Consider the following 14,044-nt stretch of genomic DNA (forward strand, 5'->3'; position numbering starts at 1 on the left):
CCAGCGTTGGCCAGGCTTTCTTGTTGTTCTTGTTTCTTGGAGGAGGGAAAGTTAGAGAAGGACCAGATGTGTAATTTTATTAGCAAGGGAAATCCCCAGTGCTCCCTCATCTAAAGCACCCTTCCTATCTATGCTAATAAAGGTATGATGCCCGAGATAAAGTTTACCATAAAAATGAGTACATCATTACATCATGACATTGTACCAGTATTTATCCAGCACAGGAGAATGTGGTTAGAAACTCTGGGCCAGAAACCAAGGTACCTATTAGGGACTATTCTGATATCTGGGAAAACTCGATTGGTAATGAGAAGTTGTTTGGTGAACATGGTTTCAGAACAGAAAGAATTGGATCAAACTGAGGGATAATTCAATGTGGGTATTAAATATGACCTTGGATGGCTGTAAGGTAGCAGTAATAATATCTATCACTTTATAGACATAACCCTGGGTGAGGCTCAGTAAAACCTGGTGGGGAAGGTCCCATAGGTTCTGTATTTATTATCCCCCAGAAGCCTGTGAAATTCATTAAACAGCCTGCCCAGGCTAGTGAGTATCTAAGGAGGAGTCCCCACCTGGGCCTTCCTGACTTGGGGTCCAGCATGGAGATCCGCCACACTCCACACTGCGGTCTCATCTCTTTGTGCTCTTATTTCCCCATCGTTAAACAAGGGGTCAGATTTCGAGGGATTCAGTTCAAGCCACTTCAGTGTCTATTCAGAAGCTACTGTGTGCTCCCAAGCCTGGGAGAGCTTCTAGGGGAATTGTGAAATTGAGATCAGACACAGTCCCTGCCTTCACCCCATGCTCATCACCAGGATACCCTTCATCCCAGTGCTTTGGCACTCGAACTTCATCAGAACCCTCAGTAGCCTCTGTTCCCCTGAACAGAAGGCTGGGGATGAGCAAAATCCTCCTCTGAGCCTCCATGAAGAGAGAGAGGGCTCAGAAGCCCAGCAAACTCTTCACTGCCCACCAGCTGCACCAGGATTCCAGTCCGCCATCATCATGCTCCCACTGGTCCCTTCCCCTCTGCCTCCCCACCTTCTCACTTCCTTTGGGGTGGGGTGGGCTTTTCCCCACTCTATTGTGAACTCCTCGAGGATGTCTTGTCTTTTATTCCTATGCTGGGCACTTAGCAGAGGGCCCAGCTAGCACAGAGTAAGTGTTTAATAAATGATGGTTGTCTTGTAAATGTTCGTTGTTGTCATTGAGCTTACAGTCTCCTGGGGGAGGTGGGTACACGCAAAGTTGACAGCTGACACGCAATCGGGCCTAGGAAGAGATGTGAGGAGCCATTCAGGGTCTGAAGAGGGAAAGGTCATGACTAACTTGGAAAGAGGAGAGGGAAGGAAGGAAATAAAAAGAGACTTCAGGAGAGAAGTAGCATCTGCCTCAGGCTTTAAAGGACAGGTAGGAATTTAACTGGCAGGGAAGTGGGGGAGGGCATTACCGCCACCAAAAACAGGATGATCAAAGACAGAGGGATGTCAAAGCTCAGCACACGCAGGGAGGCAGGGAGCAGTCAGTCCAGGTCGGCTGGGAAACATGCCGCTACCAAGGGAGCAGTATGAGAAGGCTAATGATGGGGAATGGGAACAAATAGGGAGGGCCTTTCATGCCTGACTAAAGAGTAGAATCTTTGTGAACAAGTAGGAGCCATGGAACAGTTTTTATCAGGTGATTGGCACGATCAGATCTGTACAGAGCAGATAGCTTTAGTGCCTCTCCCAAATACACCCCCACCTCTCCAGAGAGCCACATTCCTCCTCCCAGTCCTTGCTTTTATATGTTGCCTTCTCCTGTTAGAATGTAAGTGCCTCAAGGGTAGGCACTTGTTCTTTCTGCTCGTGTTTGTATTCCTAGAGCTTGGCACAGTGGCTGGCACATGTGAAGGGCATAACAAATTCCTGTTGACTAGTCTGGCAAAAGTGTGAAGGATGGGTTGGACAGCAGAAGAGTATGGGGGCCACACAACTCGTTAGGAGGTGGCAAGACTTTCCAAAGAAGCAGAAATCACCGAGACGGAAAAAACATTCCTGTGCTAGTGAAGTTGTATAAATACAATGAAGCAGTCCATATTTTAAAATTATTATCACTGAATGATCAAAATATAGGGGTCTACCATTCTAAGATGGACTTGATTAAAAGTGACAACAGCGACCTGGAGTCAGGAAGATCTGAGTTCATATCTGGTCTCAGACACTTACTAGCTGTGTTACCCTGGGCAAGTCACTTAATTTTGTTTGACTCAGTTTCCACACCTATAAAATGAGCTGGAGAAGGAAATGGCAAACCACTCCAGTATCTTTGCCAAGAAAACCCCAAAGGGGGTCACGAAGAGTCGGACACAACTGAAAAATGACTAAACAACAAAATAAGTTAAACTGAGCCCTAGATCTGGAGTCAGAAGTCCTGGATTCCAACTCTGGCAGTGCCACTTAATGCCCCTATGATCTCGACTGTATCACTCAAATTCCCTGGCCTCAGTTTTTATTCTCTAGAAAGTGGGGGGGGGGTGGGGCAGAGGATCTCTGAGGTCCTATTCCGCCAGGCCTAAATGTATGATCCTATGACTCTCAGACATTGTACTTGTGGGTGGGTGGGGAAGCTGGAACATAACGCAGAAGACAAGAAGATTATAGACAAATCGTTCTGAGAAAACTTGAAGTGGGAGCAAACATGATTAGCTGGGGGGAGGGGGGAAGCAGGCAAGTGTGTGGAGTTGTTCTGATGCCTAGGATGGAGGAGATGGAATATGAAGGAAGGGAAAAAGCCCTCAAGGTAAGAAGATGCAGAGGGTCATAGTTTCCAATTGGCATATTGAGTTTGAGAAACGGCGAAAAGCTTGATTTGACTCCACAGTTTTATGGTCAGTAATGTGAAATAAGGTTTGAACAGGTAAGCGGGAGACAGCCTGGGAAGGATCTTAAATGTTGGACAAAAAAAAATGTCTCTTCAACTTAGAGCAACTGGGAGCACTTGAAGATGTCTGAGCAGGAGAGCCACACTGTTCGACCTATGCCTGAGGAAGACTGCTTTGGCAGCTATTTCAAGGACGGCATGGCAAGCTGGGGTAAGAAGAGAGGGCACCAATTAAGAGGCAAAGGGAATTGACCAGGCAAGAGGAAATGAAGTCCCTGACCTAGGACTGGGGGGTTGTGGGAGTAGAAAGAAGAAGCTAAAAACTATGGAGGTAGAATCAACAACACTTAAAGAACCCCAGTATGTCAGGAGTGAGGAAGAGGAAAAATAATATATTTTTTAAAACTTCAGGGCTTAATTCCACAAATTTGTAACATTGGGAGTTTTAGTCAAAAGAGCTTCTTGAGATTTTTTCCTGTGACCACAAAAAAATGTAAAAGTCCATGCCTATCAGAAGCAGCCTTAGGCAAGGCTTTCATGAGAAATTATCATGAGTACATCCAGCCCTTGGATGACCCAGATCTTACAGGAGAAAACCACCCCAGGCATCAAAGCCCTAAGAGCCCCCAGCTAGGGAGCCCCAAGCCTTCTTCTGCCTCTCCTCTCAAACCCCTGAGCAAGGAGGCTGGGGCGCAGCTGGCGACACATTCCACTGTGTGGGAATACAGCATAATCACACCACATGCACCAACCCTGCGGTTGCGTAACACGCTGTGAATGTTACATGTTGCCCAGGGAATTGATTTAAATTATAGTTTTGTTCCCTTTAAATGGAGTCTGTTGGTGCAAGGCTGAGGTTGGCTGGTAAATGCGAAATGAAGATTATAAGCAACCCACTAATCTTTTTATTAAATTTGAATTGATTTCTGTGAACACAGAGCATAATGGGAGACTTTCCATCAGAGTCTGTATTTGCAACAATTACATATATATATAAAATTATAAAAAATTATACATATATATATATATACACACATACACATAAACCTTCTCACTTTGCTCTATGATTCATATTTCAAATAAAACTTAAATCAACCCAGATTTTAGACATTTAACTTCTACATGTCTAGTTAAGTAAATGCTCATATCAATATCACTTAAAAATAGGTTATTGATTAGGATAAAAAAAAAATCAGAATGTCAGCTACCCCTCCCCCTCTTCTCTGTGTGGGTATTTTAAAATCTAAATAAGATATGGGTTTATTCCTTCAATGTCTTGCCAAAATGAAAGGGGGGGGGGAGGATATTGTTGCTCAGCAACGACTAAAACAATGTTCCGCCGTGAAGAAGGGTGGTTGGCAACAAAGTTAACCCTGTCAAAACTGTAACTGTTAATCACCTAAATGGAACCCTTTGGCCACAGCCATGGTCCTAATTCAGACCCTGTTGGACCCCAGCTGTGCTGTCTAAGCTAATATCGGGCTGGCTGTTAGACCTGTGTCCCTAAGAGCGTCCTAATTTGGGAAAGCATCTCTTTAGTCACCAGGCATCTTTCTCTGGGCAGTGTCATGGGCTCTCCAAAAAAATTTAAAGTCTTGTCAATTACAGAGGTGTTTGCTCCCCAGGGTCAGTCATTCCCCAGCACTTTACAACACACCTGGGAGCAGCTAGGTGGTGCAATGGATACAACAGGGCCCTGGATTTAGGAGGACTTGAGTTCAAATCTGCCCTCGGACACTTGCCAACCCTGGGCAAGGCACTTAACCCCAATTGCCTAAAACTTCTGGGGCCATCTCCAGTCATCCTGATGTAGATCTTGACACGGGACCCACATGGCTCTGGAGGAGAGAGTGAGGCTGGTGACTTTGCACAGTCCTTCCTCACTTAAATCCAATTCACTGCAAGTTATGCCATTACCTCCCAATGTCACGGTCCTCCTTGAGAAGGAAGGAAGAACAACAACAATACACCTAACTTGCATGTCAACCTGTTACATTTATTGGGTCCTTCCTCTGTTTAGCCTCCACGAAAGCCTTAGTCTGATGCCTCTTTATTGTATAAGAGGTAGAGTGTTTCAGGGGAAAATATGCTGAATTTGGAGTCAGAGATCCTGGGTTCAAATCTTAACTCTGCTACTTATTACTAAAGTCATTTAGCATTCTTGAGTCTCAGTTTCCTCATCTAGAAAGTGGGGGGGGAGTAGACCAGAAGCCATCTAAGGGATCTTTCCCCCTCCAGATCTATCAGTCTTCTGATCTAAGTTAACTCACACATATGAAAAGGTTTGCAAAGTGCTTTTCTGACAACACCCTGTGAAATAAACAATGCAAGTATTAATGGCCCCACTTTAGTGATTGGCAAGGGGGTGGAGTGGGCTGAAAAGTCATGCCGGCACAGCACAAAATCTGGCAGGTTCTGGCTAGGAAGGCCTTGAATGCAGACCCAACCACAGGCTGTGACTATGAACAAAAGTTGACCAGTCTCAAAAGGTGGGGAGAAGCCCAGCAACAGAATTAGCCACTGGAAGACGCATCTCCTTAGCCACCAAAACCTATGAAAAAGGTCTAGTGAGGCAAAGCAGGCTTATGACCTAAAAGACATCAGGAGGAAGAAGGGGCACTGATCATTCAGGTCTTTGAAGCACTGTTGTTGTTATTATGAATAACAAAAAGCAATTCTCTATATTCCCTATAATAATATATTTACATTATTTCCTATATTCCCTAATAATAGGGATCTATATGATCTCATTGGATACTTACAACAACCCTGTGAAGTAGGTACTATTACTATCCCATTTTACACATGACTAAGCCAGGACCACACAACTAATAGCTGAGACAGGATCAGAACCCAGGCCTCTATGACTTCAAGTCAATTGGCCACAGTGGATAGAGTGTACCAGACTTAGAGTCAGGAAGACCTGAGTTCGCATCCTGCCTCACATTTATTAAACAAGTCAATTAACTTCTCTCAGCCTCAGTTTCCTCAGCTGTAAAAATGGGGATTAAAAACAATGTCTACTTCACAAGGCTCTTGTGAAGATCTAGAGAGATAACATACATAAAGTGCTTCACACAGTTTAAAGTGCTGTCCAAATGCTATTATCCACTAAGACTCACCATATTTCATCATTGTATGGTATCACTGCCTTGGACACTACTGAAAAACTTTTCAAAGATGGTAGAGGCTCTCAACTCCCAGAGTTCATAGTCTGTCTAGTTTTCAGTCTCTAGCAGCCCAACCCTTACAGCCAAGCTTCCTAAAAGCAGTACTGTGAATCGATGCATTTGAACCTGGAGTCCTAATACCTACCTGAGTGAAAGAGTCCTTGCCAGTTGCTAGAGATGCAACATTGGCAAAGTCATTTTGCCTCAACTTTCTGGTTCTTCATCTGCAAAATGGGGAGAACCCTTGAATGGCCTCTCCCTCCTAGCATTGAAAAAGTGATCTGCTAAGACAACGTATATTGGGCTCCATGTGCTATTCGTATATGCCTATAAATATGAGGTCCTATGGTACCGTTTTGGATCTTCAGCACAGAACCAGGCACCAGTCATGGCTCTAATGAGAAAAGCTAGAACTAGAAAGTATCATTATCTCTGCCTCTCAGAATCCTTTGGCTCCTTCAAGGTTCCACTCCTGGGTCACCTATCATGAGAAACCTTTCCTTATCCGCTTAGCTAATACGCTATCCCTCTTCCTCAAACAACACTCAACTGTTTACATGTCGAACCTACTCCTGACACACAGTCAACAAGATGCCATCTCCCGGAGGGCACCACCAGTGCCTAGAACAGTGCACACAGTAGGGACTTAATGAAAACTTGTTGGATCAGACTGGATTCCAAGACCGCTTTTGCTCTCCAAGTGCTTTCAAATCTGCTACCTAATCTTGTGCTTGAACCACTCCTCTGAGGTAGGACACACTGGGAGATAGCATGACCCCATTTTACAGGTGAGAACATGAAAGTCTAATGAGATTCGAGATAAGACAACATAGTCCGCACCACACACCTCTCTAACAGTGAAGATGGAGGTCACGTCACTCACTAGACCACAGTGCTGATATAGCTCTATGAGAAGAACTATTAAAAAAACAACAACAACAACAAAACCCTGGACCTGAAGCATAAGCAACAAATGGTCTCTGAGTCTGCTCTAGAAAAGGCACAAAAAGCTAAGTAAGGCAGGATGGTACAATTGAGAACTAACTAGCTTTAGAATCTGGAAGACCTGGGTTCAAATCTTCCTTCTGACCTATATTGGCTGTGTCCCTGGGCAAGTTATGTAACCCAGCAGTATCCCAGGAATCTAAGACTATACTGAAGGAGAGTCTTCCGTTGCACAGGGAACTTCCCACATCAAAGCACAGGGACAGTACAAAAGGGGGAGAAACGGACACTAACGGAATAAGACATCACCCAGACAGACTCTGTGATATTTCATCATTGCCATATCCCCAATGAGTCAGAATTCTCATCATTCGTCGTCCTTTTTCACCAATGTTTTCCACAGAGCAGTTTCCTCCTCTATATCCCACCTTCAAATAGCTTCTCCTCCTAAACTGAGAAGTCCTGGCAGGTCAAGAACCCCACATAGGCAAACACGTCCCTCAGTCACACTGACACGGTTCTATCTGGCCTCAGTCAAGAGTTTGGCCCTCAGGCTCCTGCTGATCTGAGGCCCCACAAATGGTACTTTGTTCCGTACCAAAGATCAAGGAGTGGAAAGAGAGCCTCACTTCTGCTCCAATGTAATTAAGGAAACTCTACAATGACGATCATGTTCTCAACACAACAGTGTGGGCTTATTCCCAAGCCTCTATCTGACCTTTCAATGAAAGCCAAACAAACCTGCAGATTACATTTAGAAGGAAAGTCTCCTGAAATCAAAAGCCTTCCTGGTTTTAAACTTGCTTCTCTTGGGAGGTTATCATTTTACTGGTGAAGGAGGGGAGAGAGAAGAGAAGAGGAGGAGAAATATGCTATAATGTGTTTGCTGCATCCAGTTTCAAGCTGGGGTTGGTTCTCTTTCTCTGTTTACTCAGTATCGTTGCCCCATACCCATTCGGACAAAGAGAAAAAAGCTGACGAGGCATACTCCGCAATGAAGATTTACACCTAGGAACATCTCAACAGCCAAATGAGAATGACAGCAATGGAATTTCTAAGATGCCCCACCTCTTCTGAAAATATTGGGAAGAAAATGTTATTATGCAAAATTAATTCAGATAATGCAAAGAATTTGGCTGATATATAACAGATGTGAAGCCAATGTTGTCTTCCTCCTACAAATGTAATGTGGACAGGGAATATATTCTAATAATGGAAAATAGCAATTCATTTAAAGATTTACTTTTGCCCACTATAGGAAAACAAATGATCTCTTGAGTATCGATGACTGGTGCCAAAATAAAAAGTTTGGGTTCTGTACCTAGAGATTGAAAGTCATTCTAGAAGAGGTTCACTACAGTTTTGCTCAATTAACAAGAACAAAGGAGAATGTTGGAAGATACACAGGAGTGAAGGTGAAGGTAGAAAACATTTAACTATAGAAAGCAGTGCCCATATATCCATGATTCTAGAACAATGGTATGCAGCCACCAACAGAAATTGGTACTAGAACAAGAACAAGGCTGGGATTTCTCCTCCCTCAGGAACAGGTAACAATAATTCTCAAGAGAAAAATCTGGAAAGACTTACACGACCTAATACTGAGCGAAGTGAGCAGAACTAGGACAACATGTACACAGTCATGGCAATATTGTACAATGATCAATTGTGAATGACTGAGCTCTTCTCAGCAATACAGTGATCCTAGACAATTCCAAAAGACTTGTGATGGAAAAAGTTATCCACATCTGGAGAAAGAACTGTTAAGGGCTAAAATTCTAGCTAAACTGTCTAAAATATCTAATGAGTGGTCGCCAATAAATTATAAGCTTTAGCAAGAGTTAGACTTTTAAGCATTTATTAAGGAGAATAAGAATTTGGTAAAGAGAGAGAAAAAGGCCTAGATTTCTATCTATTAAAGGGAGAGCACATTTCTAGCTCCCTTCTCCACCAGAGTCCAGAGGAAAAGAGAGCGAGACTGAGCGCCAGTCTCTTCCTTCCTCCTCCCACTAGCCCGCGTCACTTCCTGACTCCTGGTCTTGCCCTCAAAGACCTTCCCTTCATGGGCAGAACTCTTCTACAGTAAGTATCCAGCAGGTGGCGTTATTCCAATCGTTACAGAACTATGGAGTCTGAATATAGATCGAGGCATACTATTTTCACTTATTTTTTGTTCTCTCTCTCTCTCTCTTTGTTTTTCCCTTTTGTTCAGACTAATATAACTAATGTGGAAATATGTTTAACATGATTGTACTGTGTAACCTTTATCAGATTGCTTCCTATTTTGGGGGAGGGCGGGGAAAGAGAGGGAAGGAGAAAAATTTAGAACTCAAAATCTTACCAAAATGAATGTTAAAATGAAATGATCTAATATAACTCTTTTTTGTGTGTGTGAGGCAATTGGAGTTACGTGACTTGCCCAGGGTCACACAGCTAGTAAGTGTTAAGTGTCTGAGGTCGAATTTGAACTCAGGTCCTCCTGAATCCAGGGCCAGTGCTCTATCCACTGTGCCACCCAGCTGCCCTGATCCAATATAACTCTTAAGGACTTATGAAAATTGCAATCCATTTATAGAGAAAGAAGTAATGGTATCTGAAAACACATTGAAGTATAATTTTTTTGATAGTTCTTAATCTGAAGTTTTGTTTTTATCTGTTTTCTCTCACAACCCGGCTAATGTGGAGATGTTTTCCATGACTACTCATTTATAACTTATATTGAATTGCTTGAGTTCTTGGAGGTGGGGAGTGGGAAGAGAGGGAAGAAGAGAAGTTGGAATGCAAAGTTTTAAAAAATTGATGTCAAAATTTGTTTTTACATGTAATTTGGAAAATAAAATTCTAAACAGAAAAAAAATGAATGCTGAAACTGTCTTTGTAATTGGAAAAAATACTATTAAGTACAAAAAAAAACCCACTCCACACTAGTTCTCAAGATAGAGAAGAGCTCGGCAATAAACAACCATGGAGCAAAGCAAAATGACTAAGCAGAGCTCTGCTGACTGCTCACATCAAGGTCCCATCATCACATCCTTAACTCATTGATTTTCCATATGTCTACGCTAAACTTGGGTGGGCAATAGTGTCACTGGGAAACAGGCTACAAAGAACTGCAATTACAGAACCGTACTGTGCACATTTAAATTGCAACATCCCAGCCAGTATTCAGGCACTGAATTAGGCACAAGAGATAAAGAGACAAAAGCAAAACAGTCTCTGCCCTTCATAAGCCTATATTCTACTAAGAATCAGTGAAGGGAGGAGGGGGAAAGACAAGAGATCCACAGTGAAGTATGATGGAAGGCAAGAGAGGTCAAAGACAAAATCCAAAGGACACTAGAAAAAGTGAGGAAGCAAAGAATACTTTCAGTCAAGAGAATATGAGGAAACTTCATGAAAGAAGTAGCTCCCGGGAGCAGCTAGGTGGCACAGTGGATAAAGCACTGGCCCTGGATTCAGGAGGACCTGAGTTCAAATCTGGCCTCAGACCCTTGACACTTACTAGCTGTGTGACTCTGGGCAAGTCGCTTAACCCTCAGTCACACACACACACACACAAATGATCTGAGACAATGAAATAATCTTTTCCCAGTCTATGGGCACATAAGGTTTGAGGACCAGACTGTCATTCCCTTTGATGGGAATACAGAATGCAAGAGAGAAACAAGGCTGAAGCTGAATCATAAATGCCTTTCAACATCAGATTAAGGAATCTATACTTTATCCAAGGGGCAACAGGGAGCAGCTGAATTATTAATTTGAGCAGGAGTGGAGGCTTAGGCTTTAGGATTATTATTTTGGCACCTATGAGGACGATGGATCCAAAAGGAGAGCTCCTGTCATCAGGGAAACCAATTATGAGGCTTTTACAACTTTCCAGGAGAAGAGTGATGATGGCTTAGTCACCTGTAGGAATACAGGAGTAGAGAATGTGGACTTTAGAGCTGGAAATGAACCTTAGAAGGCACTGAGTCCAACCTCCTCCTTTCACATGTGAGGAAACTGAGGCATTGCCAGGCTGAGTAGCTTTCCCCACTGCTAATAAGAAACTGAGGCAGAATTTGAATTTACATTTTCCTGACTCCAAGTCTGGTGCTCTATCAACTATGCTGTGCTGCCTCACAAAACAGGTCAGAATCTGTGGTTTGGGGGGAAAAGAAAAGGAGACAGAATCAAGAGATGTCCTGGGTGTAGAATCCAAAGGACTTTGCAAATGATTAGATGTGGGAGTGAGGGGGAGAGAGGAGTTCAAGATAACTCTGAGGCTTCAAACCTAAGGGACTAAAAAGGCGGTGGTATCATCAAAAGAAATTTGAAAAGCAAGTTCAGTTTATGTGGCAGGGGGAGGCAGGGAGATGAAGAGTTGAATTTTGAACATGCTAAGTCTGAAGAGCCTGTGGGTCCTCCAGGAGTCAGTTGGACTGGGCTGGATTCATGTTTTTTTCTCTTTGTCAAGTCACTGTTCCAGTATCTTTTGCGTGCCAAAAATGAGAATTTCAACTGAAACATGCACATAGATCCCTTTGGAAGGGGAAGACTTTTAAGTTAGTGTTTCTCAAAAAGAACTGCTCATGCTAAGAAAATTCATTCTGCCTTGTCACGAATACAGTCTTTGAGAATGCTTTGGAAACAGTTAACACTTGTCAACACTCATGGCCTTCCCTAAGAGCATGCAGGCCCCAGCTACCAAAGGAAAGCAGATTTAGCCTAGCCACCCCTGTGCAGGATCCAAGACTGTAGACAGGTTTTAAGTAGTAACTGACCTACATTTGCAGAGGTTTAATAAGCAGAGCCCACTGGAAACCAGATTTTTCCACCAACCTAAAGCAGCTTACTTTAGAACACGAACAATTCCCAGAGAAATGTGAACCATAAATCACAGCCCTCCCATGTGACCTCAGCATGGGCAGGCCCAACAGTACACACCATTCAGTCTGCTCCTTGTGCAAGACAGCAGCCCATCACTCTGCAATGGCTCCTTATTTAGGCAGAAAGATTCCCCTAAGCCAAAGGCACCTCTACAATGAGAATACCTGTATGATGGAGCTACAGCTGACTTAGGCCACTTACTCCATGCTAGGGCACTGACTCACTCCTCCCCTCCCCCATACCCCCACCTCCACCACTTTCCAATGTTCCCAATTTGAGTGACGCTCACGTAAACTCATTTCATGCGGTATTTACTCTATAGGACTTAGAGCTGGAAGGGATCCCCTGGTCCAACACCGTCATCTTACAGATGAGAAAACCGGTGTTAAGTGACTTTTCCAAGCAACTACTGCTAATAAATAATAGAGTCAGAATTTGAATCCAGTGCCTCAGATTCCAAACCCAGTGCTCTTTCTACTAGTAGCATGGTCTATACCTTACTGCCTCTTTACTTATTTAATGGCTCAAGATTCCAAAATCTCTCTCACCTTGGCTCCTTCTGTCTTTAAGATTCCCAGCTCCAGTTGTGGCTGATGATTGCTCCCACAAAGCCATCATTTAAGATCTTTGTGCAGGCATCATGGCCCCCTAATCAGGAGCCTCGCAGAGGTAGGAATGGGGCCTCACTGACCTTACTAGGTCCCCTAGTACCTGGTACAGTGTTCTGCTTGGGGAAAGCTCCTGCTAAGCATTAGCCAGACTGCTCATTTGGCCCAGCATTGCCCCAGTCTCTTCTCCTCTAGCCTTCAACTCAGAGTTGGAATGTGCTAGTACCAGCCAAGGGTGCAGCTAAGGCACGCACAGTGAACAGTGATTCTAAGTCAGGCTATGTTCTGGTTCGCTTAATCATATCTTGAGTTTCTATTATATTAAAGATAAAAATAGAGAGAGGTATGATTGAAAATAGCAAAAAAAGAAAAAGTCCTAAAGCTATTTCACCAATTTCAGAGTCTACAACAGAATGAACAAAACTGGTATCCAGCTTCTGATGAAAATCCTCTCCTAGTCACTTGATGCCAATTGGCTGAAGCCTGGTGCCAAAAGTCTTGGCTTGTCTCCAGTCTGATTATATACTACCTTCTCTTCTAGGCTCCTCAGCTTTTGCCCAAAAAGATTATTTTTAAAGTCCTAATTCACCAAACAGTAGGTACTACCAAAGGGATATAAATATGCAAATATAAACCTTGCCCTCTCACCCCAACCCCAACCCCAACTCCAGCCTTGGAACAGAAACCAGAAATGGATAAATTCCTGGGGGAATAACAAAAAAGATTCATAATACTCTTCATCTGAGTTATGGCCTTGTGCATTTTAAAGAGTTACAAAGAGTTACATGCAGAGTTACAAAAATGTCTGAGGAAAGCTCCAAAATGAAGAGAAAGAAAAAAAAAAAGACAAATAAGACACGCCACGGAATTTCTCTGCTTCCTCTAACTTAACTCAAAACACCAAACTATGGAAAGTCACACAGCCAAAGAGCTTTCTTTTCCAGGTTTAGGAGACTGAAATCTCCAAAGAAAGAGCAAACAGTGCTGAGATAAATATTCCACATGATCAAGTCCATAAATCCTATTCCTTTAAAGAAAGAAATGTAATCAGACAAAGCTTGAAACCTAATGAGCACTTAGTAAAATGTATTTAGTCATTCACTTCAGATAGCCCAGGCCTTTGTAAAAGCAATCCGCTCATTCTGACTTGCCAGATGTTTCTATTTTGTTTGGGGAGAGATTATTTTTGCAAGGTTACGATGACGTTTCAATTTGACATCACGGTTTTAAAATGAGATTACAAGCAAGTACTAAGAGAAGAGTGTACACTTAAAAGGATTGTTTTTTTAAGCTTCCAAAATGGTTCAATGTATACTTAAGATCTTCATGATAGTAGCATAATCTTTGTCATTCTTCTATCTTACCTCTGAATTTCTTGGGCGGATTGTTCAGATCCCCTGCTTCTGGCTGCACAACACATCGGTCATCCACCAGACTGCAAAAGGCAGAAAACGTCAATTAAACTTTGAGGAAGGGCTTGAAAAAATGAATCCGATATGCTAATATAAAAGAACCTAAATCCTTCTTGAGCCACAGAATATGGATAAACTGCATCGACCACCAGGAAGTACTACATGACTGTGTTGT

General features: G+C 43.0%; 1 protein-coding gene across 8 annotated transcripts in view; it reads right to left on the reverse strand.

Annotated features, from left to right (window-relative positions):
- ITPR1 (inositol 1,4,5-trisphosphate receptor type 1) overlaps positions 1 to 14,044 on the reverse strand; it is a 395,541-nt gene that overhangs the window by 349,896 nt on the left and 31,601 nt on the right. For all 8 annotated transcript variants that reach the window (XM_043977918.1, XM_043977916.1, XM_043977917.1 and 5 more), the window contains one exon: positions 13,822 to 13,892. In XM_043977918.1, coding sequence (XP_043833853.1) covers positions 13,822 to 13,892 — 71 coding nt within the window. The remainder of the gene's footprint in view (positions 1 to 13,821; positions 13,893 to 14,044) is intronic.

This window comes from Dromiciops gliroides, chromosome 1 (assembly GCF_019393635.1).
Source record: "Dromiciops gliroides isolate mDroGli1 chromosome 1, mDroGli1.pri, whole genome shotgun sequence".
Classification (NCBI taxonomy): domain Eukaryota; kingdom Metazoa; phylum Chordata; class Mammalia; order Microbiotheria; family Microbiotheriidae; genus Dromiciops; species Dromiciops gliroides.